This window comes from Halichoerus grypus, chromosome 14, assembly GCF_964656455.1.
Source record: "Halichoerus grypus chromosome 14, mHalGry1.hap1.1, whole genome shotgun sequence".
NCBI lineage: Eukaryota > Metazoa > Chordata > Mammalia > Carnivora > Phocidae > Halichoerus > Halichoerus grypus.
The window spans coordinates 23,617,136-23,630,102 of record NC_135725.1 but is presented as its reverse complement, the minus strand read 5'-3'; the positions used below and the strand labels follow the sequence as shown (position 1 = coordinate 23,630,102).

At 40.9% G+C, this 12,967-nt stretch overlaps 1 protein-coding gene across 2 annotated transcripts in view; it reads left to right on the top strand.

Annotated features, from left to right (window-relative positions):
* Positions 1 to 12,967, top strand: part of RASEF (RAS and EF-hand domain containing) — a 79,159-nt gene that overhangs the window by 50,999 nt on the left and 15,193 nt on the right. For both annotated transcript variants that reach the window (XM_036107508.2, XM_036107503.2), the window contains 5 exons: positions 8,365 to 8,599; positions 8,913 to 9,050; positions 9,167 to 9,314; positions 10,587 to 10,668; positions 12,192 to 12,306. In XM_036107508.2, the coding sequence (XP_035963401.2) occupies positions 8,365 to 8,599; positions 8,913 to 9,050; positions 9,167 to 9,314; positions 10,587 to 10,668; positions 12,192 to 12,306 (718 nt within the window). The remainder of the gene's footprint in view (positions 1 to 8,364; positions 8,600 to 8,912; positions 9,051 to 9,166; positions 9,315 to 10,586; positions 10,669 to 12,191; positions 12,307 to 12,967) is intronic.

Sequence of the window (12,967 nt, the reverse complement as noted above, 5' to 3'; positions counted from 1 at the left end):
GAAACTTTCAAAACAAATAGAAATATGACTAGTAGATGTTTATGAGCTGTTGTATTGAAGGAGTCAGAGAGACTTAATAGAAGTGAGAATTTAGCTCTATTTTGAATCAAATGAAGGATATATTGGTCCTGCCGTAACTTGAGATCTAGCGACAAGGACTGAAAGATCACATGTGTGTACTTGTGTGTATAAATACTATGTCCATTGTTGTTACTTAAAAAGTTAAATTTGGAGCATATCAAACCTTGAAAGTAGAAGTGAATGCATAAACTATGGGCTTCCAGCTCTCCATTTCCAATGCAACTTTCCAATTCATATTCATTCCCTTTGCATTTGAGATCTTTTGCTCTAAAGAATAATGTACTGAGGGTTAAGATGGCAGAGCAATAGGGGGACCCTATGCTTGCCTCGTCCCTCGAACACAGCTAGATAAATATAAAATCTTCCAATATCCGAGAATCGATCTGAATGCTGAGAGAACAAAATGCAGAACTAGAGGGAGAAAAGAAGCCACATCATGGAAGGTAGGAGGTGCAGAGACATGATTCTTTCTCTGGGGAGAAAGAATCGCGGGTGCTGCAGAGGGGAGGGAGCCTTGATCTCGGAGAGAGGAGAGAGAGATAAAGATATAGATGGAAAGCACTGCCCTGGGGATTACGCAAGAGAAACACTTCCCCAAAACCACTGACTGGGAAAGCTAGAGTGGCAAGGTTTTACAAGCAGAGAGCTCAAAGTCCGAAGTTTTAGAAGTCCCTGCCACTGCTGGGTAGAGCCTGGTGGGCATAGCAGTGGTCCTTTGGGGAAGAAGGGCAGAGCCTGGGAGTGGACAGTGTGGTCTGAAGATCCCCTGGGTTGCTGGGGGAGAAACAGTTCCCCTTCTTGGAGTGCATTTGGGAGAGGTGGCATGGCCTCTCAGAGGACAAAGTGCTGGCGGGCACCAATGTGCTGCCCCGTTCACTAGCATAGAAACAGAGACATCTGCTGAGGGCAGCAAACCTTGGGGCCAGCTTTTTGCTGCACTTTACCATAAACTCCAAGCCCCCATGTGATTATATGGCTGCTTTTCTGGGACAGACTGGCAGCAGCTGCAGCATGCTGAGACCCTCCTGCACATGATCAGCGTGGATCCGCATAGCACTGGACCCCTAGAATTTGGAGTTTTGAAACCCAACCACACTCCTGAGATAAAACACAGGAGTACTGTGCTACCTGGCAGGCAGACAGCGTGGACGCTGACAGGGTGAAGGCAGAGATCTCATGGAAGCTGGGGACACAAAAGGGGAAAAAATCTGCTCTTCTGTGAGGGCTTTCTGAAGAGTAGCAGGTGCAAACTCCCTGCTCCAGGGACAAGAGAATGGGGCAATGCCATTTTCCCCCACCCATCAACACTGACAGACTTCAGGGAGCAACACAGCGCCCCCAGTAGAGGCTAGAGCCATCACCCCACAGGTGCATTTTTACTAGGGCAAGTCAACCTGAGAACCAGTGCAGTGGGCACCTCCCCCAGAAGACCAGCACAAACCCCTTGCATGCACCAAGTCTCCTGATCATAGAGTGTTGCAGAGCTTCAGCTCCCGTGGCAATAGGATTGGGCTTATTTTAATAAACAGACCAGAGCATACCTAGTTAAAATGCCACATACTGAACAAGGTCCAAACACTCCCCACAGCAAGCAAGGAGAAACTCTGCAGAGGACTGACCTGAGGGAAAGAGCAGCCAAAATAGAAGAGCAGAGTGCATACTCTGAAACACTTCCTGAAGCATCAGGTCCTGGACAGTATAGGACCTTTTCTTAGTATAGCCATTACTCTCAGGAGCAAGAAGTATAAACAGGCTTTCCTAACACACACAAAGAAATAGTGACCTAGACAAAATGACAAGATGGAGGAATTCATCCCAAAAGAAAGAACAAGAAGTCACAGCCAGAGATCTAATCAAAACAGATATAAGTAATATGCCTGGACCAGAATTTAAAACAACAATAATAAGGATACTTGCTGTGCTTGAGAAAAGCATAGAAGACACTAGAGAATTCCTTACTCCAGAGATAAAAGAACTAAAAACTAGTTAGGCTGAAATAAAAAAAAATGCTATACCCAAGATACAAAACCGATTGGTTGTAATGACAACAAGAACGGACAAAGAAGAGGAATGAATCGGTGATAATAGAAGATAAAATTATGGGGGTGCCTGGGTGGTGCAGTCGGTTAAGCTCCTGACTCTTGGTTTCAGCTCAGGTCTTGAGATCGAGCCATGCATTGGGCTCCACGCTCAGTGCAGAGTCTGCTTGAGATTCTCTCTCCCTCTGCCCCCCTGCTCTCCCTCTCTCAAATGAATAAATAAAATCTTTTTTAAAAAAAGAAGATAAAATTATGGAAAACAATAAAGCTGAAAAGAAGAGGGAAAGAAAAGTATTGGATCACAAATATAGACTTAGGGAACTCAGTGACTCCATAAAGTGTGATAACATTCCTATCATAGGAGTCCCAGGAGAAGAGAGGGAAAAGGGGGCAGAAGGATTATTTGAGCAAATTATAGGTGAAAACTTCCCTAATCTGGGGAAGGAAACAGACATCCAAATCCAGGAGGCACAGAGAACTCCCATGAAATTCAACAAAAGCCAGCCAACACTAAGACATATCTTAGCAAAATTTGCAAAATTTAGAGATCAGGAAAGAATCCTGAAAGCAGAAAGGGAAAAGAAATCCCTAACCTACAAGGGAAGAAAAATCAGGCTAGCAGCAGATCTGTCCACAGGAATCTGGCAAGAGAGTGGCATGATACATTTAACATGCTGAAGGGAAAAATATGCAGCCAAGAATACTTTATCCAGCAAGGCTCTCATTCAAAATAGAAGGAGAGATAAAAAGTTTCCCATACAAACAAAACCCAAAGGAGTTCCTGACCACTAAACCTGTCCTGCAAGAAATATTAAAGGGGACCCTTTCTGTGGGAAGGGAAGACCAAAAGTAACAAAGACTAGAAAGGAACAGAGAAAATCTCCAGAAACAGTGACTTTACAGGAAGACAAAAGCACTGAATTCTTATCTATCAATAATTACTCTGAATGTAAGTGGACTAAATGCTCCAATCAAAAGATAGAGGGTATCAGAAGGGATAAAAAAAACAAGACCCATCTATATGCTGCTTCCAAGAGACTCATTTTAGACCTAAAGACACCTCCAGATTGAAAATGAGGGGATGGAAAACCATCTATCATGCTAATGGACATCAAAAGAAAGCCAGAGTAGCCATACTTATAGCAGACAAACTAGATATTAAACCAAAGACTGTAACAAGAGATGAAGAAGGGCACTATATCGTAATTAAGGGGTCTGTCCAACAAGAAGATCCAACAATTGTAAATATTTATGCCCCCAACCTGGGAGTACCCAAATATATGAATCAATTAATAACAAACATAAAGAAACTCATTGATAATATATAATAATAGTAGGGGACTCTAAGAACCCTCAGACAGCAATGGGCAGATCATCTAAGCAGAAAATCAACAAGGAAACAGTGGCTTTGAATGATACACTGGACCAGATGGACTTAACAGGTATATTCAGAACATTTCATCCTAAAGCAGCATAATACACATTCTTTTTGAGTGCACATGGAACATTCTCCAGAATAGATCACATACTGGCTCACAAATCAGGCCTCAACAAGTACAAAAAGATTGAGATCATACCATTCATATTTCAGATCACAATGCTATAAAACTTGAAGTCAACCACAAGAAAAAACTTGGAAAGACCACAAATACATGGAGGTTAAAGAACATCCTACTAAAGAATGAATAGGTTAACCAAGAAATTAAAGAAGAAATAAAAAAATGCATGGAAGCAAATGAAAATGAAAACATGGCAGTCCAAAACCTTTGGGATGCAGCAAAAGTGGTGCTAAGAGGGAAGTACATAGCAATACAGGCCTACCTTAAGCAGCAAGAAAAGTTTCAAATACACACCCTAACTTTATACCTAATGGAGCTAGAAAAGGAACAGGAAGTAAAGCCTAAATCCATCAGAAAAAGGGAAATAATAAAGATTAGAGCAGAAATAAACAATATAGAAACAAACAAAAAACAGTGGAACAGATCAATGAAACCAAGAGCTAGTTCTTTGAAAGAATTAATAAAATTGATAAACTCCTATCCAGACTTATAAAAAGAAAAAAGACCCAAATAAATAAAATCACGAAAGAGGAGAGATCACAACCAACACCACAGAAATAGAAATAATTATAAGAGAATATTATGCAAAATTATATGCCAACAAATTGGGCAATCTGGGATGAAATAGATAAATTCCTAGAAACATACAAACTACCAAAACTGAATCCAACAGTACATTAAAAGAATTATTCATCACGATCAAGTGGGATTTATTCCTGGGCTGCAGAGGTGTTCAATATTCACAAATCAATCAATTGATAAAAGAAGGGATAAGAACTACATTAATAAAAGAAAGGATAAGAACCATATGATCCTTTCAATAGATGCCAGAAAAGCATTTGACAAAATACAGCATCCATTCTTGATAAAAACCCTCAACAAAATAGGGATAGATGGAACATACCTCAGCATCATAAAGGTCATATACGAAAGACCCACAGCTAATATCATCCTCAATGGGGAAAAACTGAGAGCTTTTCCCCCGAGGTCAGGAACACGAGAGAGATATCCACTATCACCACTGTTATTCAACATAGAACCAGAAGTCTTAGCCTCAATAGTCAGACAACAAAAAGAAATAAAAGGCCGTCAAATCAACAAGGAAGAAGTCAACTTTCACTGTTCGCAGATGACATACTTTAACCAAAAAATTACTAGAACTGATAACATGAATTCAGCAAAGTCACAGGACATAAAATCAACGTAGAGAAATCTCTTACATTTCTATACACCAATAATGAAGCAGCAGAATGAGAAATTGAGGAATAGATCCTATTTACAATTGTACCAAAAACAGTAAGATACCTATGAATAAAGCTAATCAAAGAGGTAAAAGATCTGTACTCTGAAAACTATACAAAACTTATGAAAGATATTGAAGAGGACTCAAAGAAATGGAAAAACATTCCATGCTCATGGATTGGAAGAGCAAATATTGTTAAAATGTCTATACCACCCAAAGCAATCTACACATTCAGTATGAAAATACCTATCAATCCCTACAATGGAATATTAGCCATCAAAAAGAATGAAATCTTGGGCACCTGGGTGGCTCAGTCGTTAAGCGTCTGCCTTCGGCTCAGGTCATGATCCCAGGGTCCTGGGATCGAGCCCTGCATTGGGCTCCCTGCTCAGCGGGAAGCCTGCTTCTCCCTCTCCCACTCCCCTGCTTGTGTTCCCTTTCTCGCTGTGTCTCTGTCAAATAAATAAAATCTTAAAAAAAAAAAAAAGAAAGAACGAAATCTTGTCATTTGCAATGATGTGGATGGAGCTAGAGTGTAGTATGCTAAGCAAGATAACTCAGTCAGAGAAAGACAAATACCGTATGATTTCACTCATATGTGGAATTTAAGAAACAAAACAGATTAACATAGGGGAAGGAAAACAAACAAAAGAGAGAGGGAAGCAAATCATAAGAGACTCTTAACTATAGAAAACAAACTGAGGGTTGATGGAGGGAGGTGTGTGGGGGAAGGGCTAGATGGATGATGGGTATTAAGGAGGACACTTGTTAAGATGAGCACTGGGTGTTACTTGTAAGTCATGAATCACTAAAATTCTACTCCTGAAACCAATTTTACCATATATGTTAACTAACTAACTAGAATAAAAACTTGAAATCAACCAAAAAATAAAGAATAATGTACTTAACTACCCTGGCGATAACAAAATTGTCAGGTCCCCTTTCAGGAAGGTCTATTACCAGGGCTTATTGGTGATCACTTTTAGGAAAATCCTGTCCAGGTATTGGATGTTTTCATTGCTCACTGATTTGTGAAATAATAAATGTTGATGGTTTATAGACATGTAGGCAGCTCACTTGCTCTGTTATTGAGAAATAGACATTACTTTTTAAAAATGTGTGGGTGTGGTGTGATTTTTCTTGACTGATATTTAAGATCAATTCTAAGCACATAGGGGAAAAGATACATAACTGAAAATTATTTTGGAAATTTTACCATGGTTCCTTTTGGAAAAGATTATACACCATGAATTAGGCTCATCAGTACTGGATTAAGAACTCCTCAAGAGTAGGTTCTAAGGGACAAAGTCATCACACCCCAGTGGCTCAGAGAGACAGGAGTATAGCACTTGGGTGCCCATCACCCTGAATAATAACTAGCGGGCCACCAGGGTCTGGACTGACGTCCTCTTTGGAGGGTCATTAGTTTAATATAAGAAGTTAACATTTTATTTTCTTTTTGATGCTAATATAAAAACTTGTAAATTTAATTTTATTGCTTTTGTGGCCTTACTGGATTTTAACTTATATAAACTTTTGTGTTTTTTCTAAGATTTGTAACAAAAATATAGCTTGTCCTATATTTGTACATACTTACTTATGAAAATATTCTTTGGGCAAGGAAGAATAGTTTACTTTTGAAAAGGGTGTACATATATAAGTTGACTTTGAGAAAGTCTGATCTGTACCTATATTTTTATTTTTTTTTAAGATTTTATTTATTTATTTGACAGAGAGAGAAAGACAGCCAGAGAGGGAACACAAGCAGGGGGAGTGGGATAGGGAGAAGCAGGCTTCCCGCAGAGCAGGGAGCCTGATGTGGGGCTCGATCCCAGGACCCTGGGATCATGACCTGAGCTAAAGGCAGATGCCTAACGACTGAGCCACCCAGGTGCCCCTGTACCTATATTTTTAATTTGGAGTCTAGATATTCATGGAAGTGATTTCTCAATTCTGTATTTCACTTCTTCCCTCCTTATCAAAAATCTGAGTAAATTTTTAAAAAAAGTTCTAATTAATAATGACATGGAGCTGAAGTAGTTTGTACTATATTATAATGAGAACAGTTTTCTTAGGTTCCTTATAGTGTGGCTAAAATCAGTTTTAGAAGGAGAATTTCATAAATGATGAAACAACAAAAAAACATATGTATACACACAAACACACAGAGCTAGGCTAGCGATATGGTTTGAATACGTGCCCCCAGGATAAAGACTTTGTAATTGAGTAAACATATTTAGGGAGAGTTTGGTGGTAAAGTTCTTAATTTTTAGTTAATTTTAAGCATTTGCTAATGGCACTAAAATATTTTTTTTTTAAGATTTATTTATTTATTTTAGGGAGAGAAAGAGAGCATGAGTGGGAGGGGCAGAGGGAGAGGGAGAGAGAGCTTCAAGCAGACTCAGAGCTGAGCACGGAGCCCAACGTGGGGCTCGATCTCACAACCCTGAGATCATGACCCGAGCCAAAATCAAGAGTAGGACACTTAACTGACTGAACCACCCAGGCGCCCCATTATTTCAGTATAAACTTAGGTTTTTGTGAAAATCAGATGGAAAAACAAAAGTAAATACGGAAATGATGTGGTTTCTTTTGATTCTCTTGTTTGATGTTAATTTCTCCCTCACTTTTAAGATGTTAGAAAGTTTTACAAATGGAAATGTCCATAGAAGTCAGGGGTTCCAGCATTTATCTAGAGCACCTCCCTGTGAAACCTCTCCTACAAGAGTCTTTCTAGACTATGTATCAACACCCAGTGGCAGAAAACTCATATGTCGTATTCTGGTACCACACCTTTCTAATTGCCTGTCATTTTTCACCATATTGATTAGAAATATGATTCCTAGAAAAGTTTATCAGCTGGCCCTTATTTTGTCTTGTGCATCCTGGGAGAATGTATTCTTCGTCTTCATGTCTCAGCTCTCTGAATATTTGAAGAGGGAAACCATGAAGACTTAAGCTGAGTTCATGGAACCATTTCTTGTGTCTGAGGGTCTTACATCATCATGGTTCCCTTTCCCATCCAGGTTCTCAGCATCCCTTTTAAAAAGTAGAGCTGTTATCCAGAAATGGACAAGCTGTTTGGAATATGGTCTGACCACATTAGAGTAAAAAGGTTCACATCTTCTGCATACATTTTTCTTAACTTGAGATTGCATTCATGCTCTGGACACTGCAATTCCTTTTGTATCAGGAAATAAAGTGATTTTAAAAATGGCTTCATTTTTATTAAATGTTAGACTTGAGTGTCTTCATCTTAATTGATTGTTGCACAGAATGAGCTGATGTTGCTTTGAACATTTTGTTTCCCCTGATGAATAATCATGGACTACATTGTGGTTCTTGGTAAAAGTGAGAGTGTTGGTCTTCTTGAGTCCACTGCTGTGTGTAGTCCTGAGCTTTGTGAACCCTCAGGTAAAGCTCTCTTCTCCTTTATCACCAGGTCATCCCGCTCCTCCTATGTGGATGAGGACTGTGACTCGTTGGCCCTCTGTGACCCTATGCAGAGGATGAATTGTGAGGTGGACAGCCTTCCCGAGAGCTGCTTCGACAGCGGCTTGTCTACGCTGAGAGACTCCAACGGATATGACTCGGAGGTGGAATACAAGCACCAGAGGGGACTTCAGAGGTCACACGGCACACAGGAGAGCCTCGGGGGCGATGCTTCAGACATAGATGTAAGCCCCAGAAATCACTGTCTCCTGGGCCGTACCTTTGATAGAAATCTGTCACCCTGTTTGACTTGTATCTGTCATGGGAATATGACCTAAAGGTTATAAATATGAAACATAGTCAGTAGAACGTTTTTTTTTCTCCACCAGGGTAGGGAGAAATTTCCACAGATTGCCATTTGGGGCTACTCTGTTCCGTAACAGCAATGACTATAGATTCAGCTGCATATTTTTCTTCTCTTTAATCCATGATGTATATGTGTAATGAGAGACTTTGTTTTTTAATGGCTGACTAAAAAAAAAACAACAAACAAACCAGGTTCCTGATCTAAGGGATGAAGAGACATTTGGTGCAGATGGTGTGGCCACCATGTTAGACTGGAAACCCCAGGGGTCCGCGGGTGAGGGCAGCATCGTCAGTTCTTCAAGAAAGCCCATCTCGGCTCTGTCACCACAGGTAGGTAGTTTCAGAGTTATTTTATTCATGAACACTGTGAATTTTCGGTGCTGTATGACTTACTAGGAAGAACACTGGCACGACCTTTGTCACCCACTGTGGCTTTTTCCCCCTAGACAGACATGGTGGATGGCAGCCCTAAATCTTCCAGCTCACAGAAGGCTTACAAGATTGTGCTCGCTGGGGATGCTGCAGTGGGGAAGTCTAGTTTCCTCATGAGACTCTGCAAGAATGAATTTCGAGGAAATACCAGTGCCACCCTGGGTATGGTTCCTTCTTCAGTCAGTAATGGGGAAATGACCTTCTTTTAGCTTGATCTTGTTTTCCTTAGAGATTAGATACACAGATACACAGATCTCTCTGTATACATATATAATATATAGGGATGTGTGTGTGTGTATGTGTGTGTGTGCCCTTGTCTATAGCATGGTCTTCTTCTGTTTTGGCGAAGACCCAACTTTAGGAAAAGAAAACCAACAAAGGACAAAGATATCCACTTAGTCAGTCAGAGCAACCAGACCAAGTTTAGAACCAGAGATGACAGATTCATTTATTCAGCAAACATTTCCTGAATTCTGCTGTGAGCCGGATACTGTTGTAGGTGCTAAGGACACACAATGAACAGAGTCAACTAAATCCCACCCTGCAAGGAAACTTCATCCCAAAGGAGGGCAATGGGTGAAAATAAAAGAATATGAGATTTGGAGAGAGGTGCAGTTTTTACTGCACCAGGGAAAGCTTTTCTGATAAGACGCCATTTGATGTTGATAAAGTGACATTCTTGATGGCCACTTTGTCATGGTCAAGATCATAGCCAGGTGTATGATCCCTCCCCCTCCTTTACAACGGAACACGTGAGTAAACACTCATGAGAACGGGAGAAGAAGTGTCCTGATTTCCCAAATTTGCATAATAATCAGTAAAAGGAGTTGAAGGTATGCAAATTATCATTCACCTTTCTTCTTTATCTAAAGAGTTCTTATTTTGATGACTAGAAATATTAGAACAGATTGATTACCCTCTTCACAATGGGCGTCTTTGTAAATTTATGGTTCTTCATGATACCCTTCAAGATAACAAAACTGAAAGTTCACTTTAATTTGATTCATAAAAAGACCACAGTGTTTTGTTCAGTTGCTAAAGAGCATGGCATATATACATATCTCATATGTATCCACACAGATACGTACACACATACACATATTAATGTGCACACAAGCACATACATGTAAACACGGAGACATACCCGAGTTCATCTAATTACACGGGCAAATAGAACATAGGTTTTCCTTTTGTCCGTAGATTAAATCCTCCCCCAAGTTAGCCACCCTGCAGATGGTGCATCTGTGCGCACATGTGTGGTCTGACTTGTAATTAGTAGTTGAAGGTCACCCTCCTTGAAGGCCACATTCCTCCCTCTCTACCTCATCAGCTTTGGCTTACCAGCTTTTGTCTTATCTACAGAGGGCTTGAGAGTAAAACCCAATGGAATTATTTACATCATGTTCCCCATGTTCTCTTGTAATTCCTTTTCAGGAGTCGATTTTCAGATGAAGACTCTCATTGTGGACGGAGAGCGAACAGTCCTGCAGCTCTGGGACACGGCGGGTCAGGAGAGGCAAGTGCTTTCCACAGCGCAGCGGGCTCGGCTTTGGTTTGCATAGACAGGCCTCGTGGCACACTTGGTGGTTTTTAACGCTCATAATCCTATAATGATAATACACTGTATAATTACATAGTATATTAGGATTTCAGGAATGCTTGCATGTCTCCACATTCTTTCCTCCTTCATTTACCTGTCAGTTGTGTGTGGAGATCATTAGGCTTCCTCCGAGCTGCTGTTCAGTTGGGAAAAGGAGAGTGCCCTCTCTGAACAAGAGAATTTAGGTCACGTGTCAATGTGAAGAGTACTTAGCCAAGCTCAATAAAAGATGGAAGAGGGAATCTGTCAGCTCCCCTCAGTTCAAGGGCAGAGGCCCAAACTAAACAGAAGACTCAGTCTGGTGATGTTGCCTTCTCTTGCGTTCATTGCTGATGACCAGAAGCATCAAGCATATGTTTTAATCCTGCCTCACTCTTTGGAAAGAGCATCTCTCCACTTGTTCCACTAGTGAGTATGGGTTGCAGCCCGCCTCTGTACCAGGCACTGTTCAGGCTGCGAAGATGCCACAGGGAGCAGACACAAATCCACAAAAGCTACTCACATGGAGCTCACATTCTCTTAACAGACTGAGACTTTCAACATTTAAAAAACATTTGTGGTCAACATGGCCTTTTTTAAGATGCTATAAAATATTGCAGTTGGCTTAGAGTTGGGACATATATGTTGAGGTATGCTCTTCCCCTAGCGAACCGCCCCGCACCCCACAGGTATAAAGCTTCTGGCATGCTGTGGTACTCCACATTGTTAGGTCGTCTTCCACGCCACCCCCCACAGTACTCCCTTCCCACCCCCCAAACCATGATGTTCTCTCTTGTGCATCTCCTTCCCTGTGTCCCACGTGTGGGTTTGGAAGCTTGTTGCCGGGGCTGAAATTTTTAAGAAATTATGCTCTCAACATTGTCCTGGTTATCCTTTGGGGTTTGTAGACATTCTTGGGATTGTTTGATGGAGAAACTGCTTGGCTCTCATAGATCACACCCCAAATTATTCTTTTTTTTAAAGATTTTATTTATTTATTTGACAGAGAGACGCAGCGAGAGAGGGAACACAGGCAGGGGGAGCGGGAGAAGCAGGCTTCCCGCCCAGCAGGGAGCCCGATGCGGGGCTCGATCCCAGGACCTGGAATCATGACCTGAGCCGAAGGCAGACGCTTAACGACTGAGCCACCCAGGCGCCCCCCCTTTTTTTTTTTTTTAAAGATTTTATTTATTTATTTGACAGAGAGACGCAGCGAGAGAGGGAACACAGGCAGGGGGAGCGGGAGAGATCACACCCCAAATTATTCTGTTAGCTTCCACTGAGTCATTCCAGTCGTCCACGGTAGCTCTGTCACAGTGCCAGGTTGCCATGAGATTCTTCCGGATGGGGGCTTATCTTAGAAGATGAGAAAAAAGGGAGCATAAAAGAGATGAAGAAGGGGCAGCACCTGACCAACAGACTGATTAGAACCATTATTTACATGCTTTTCTTTCTGCCAGATTCAGAAGTATCGCTAAGTCTTACTTCAGAAGAGCAGATGGTGTTCTGCTACTGTATGATGTTACGTGCGAGAAAAGCTTTCTCAACGTACGAGAATGGGTGGACATGATTGAGGTAAGACATCAAAACCAAGGAACAAAAAATTACACCGGCGTCACAGACCATCTTAGAAAATGCGATTTCTCTTCTTTGTTGAAGTGCACACCATTAGAGATCCAGGCTCATCAGGAAGGACTGGATGTGAGAGGGGGAGTGTCTCATGGCACTTGGCAGTATTGGTCTCTTCCTCACTAGCTGGGCGAGTTTCCACAGAGCCATGGATACCACAGAAGGGAGCTTCTGGGAATAAAACTTCCGGTTTTCTTACAGATAAAATCAGAACCCCTTATGGTATTTTAAACATGGTAACATCTGTGCTTTTTTTTTTTTTTCCTTTGGTTAAATGAGATGGTGTCTTTCATCTGAGGAGCTTTCATATCCTTTGGTTTCATGGTAAATAATTTCTAAAAGTAGGAAATGATTTTGACCACAGTTAGTGTGCTGCCAACGGTTAATAATTAACATAAAACTACAGTTCAAGCTGTTGTTCAGTATACTCTCTTGGAAAAAAAAAAAACAGTGGCTAATATAATTTTTCAATTAAGTGTATTATCTCTAATTTTTAACAGTCATTAAACAGTGCAATGTTGGCTAAACAGAGAACTGATTGTTATATATCAGGTTAGCTTCTAGATTCTTCTGTTGGGCCTATTTCATACCGTTTAAAAAAACAGAA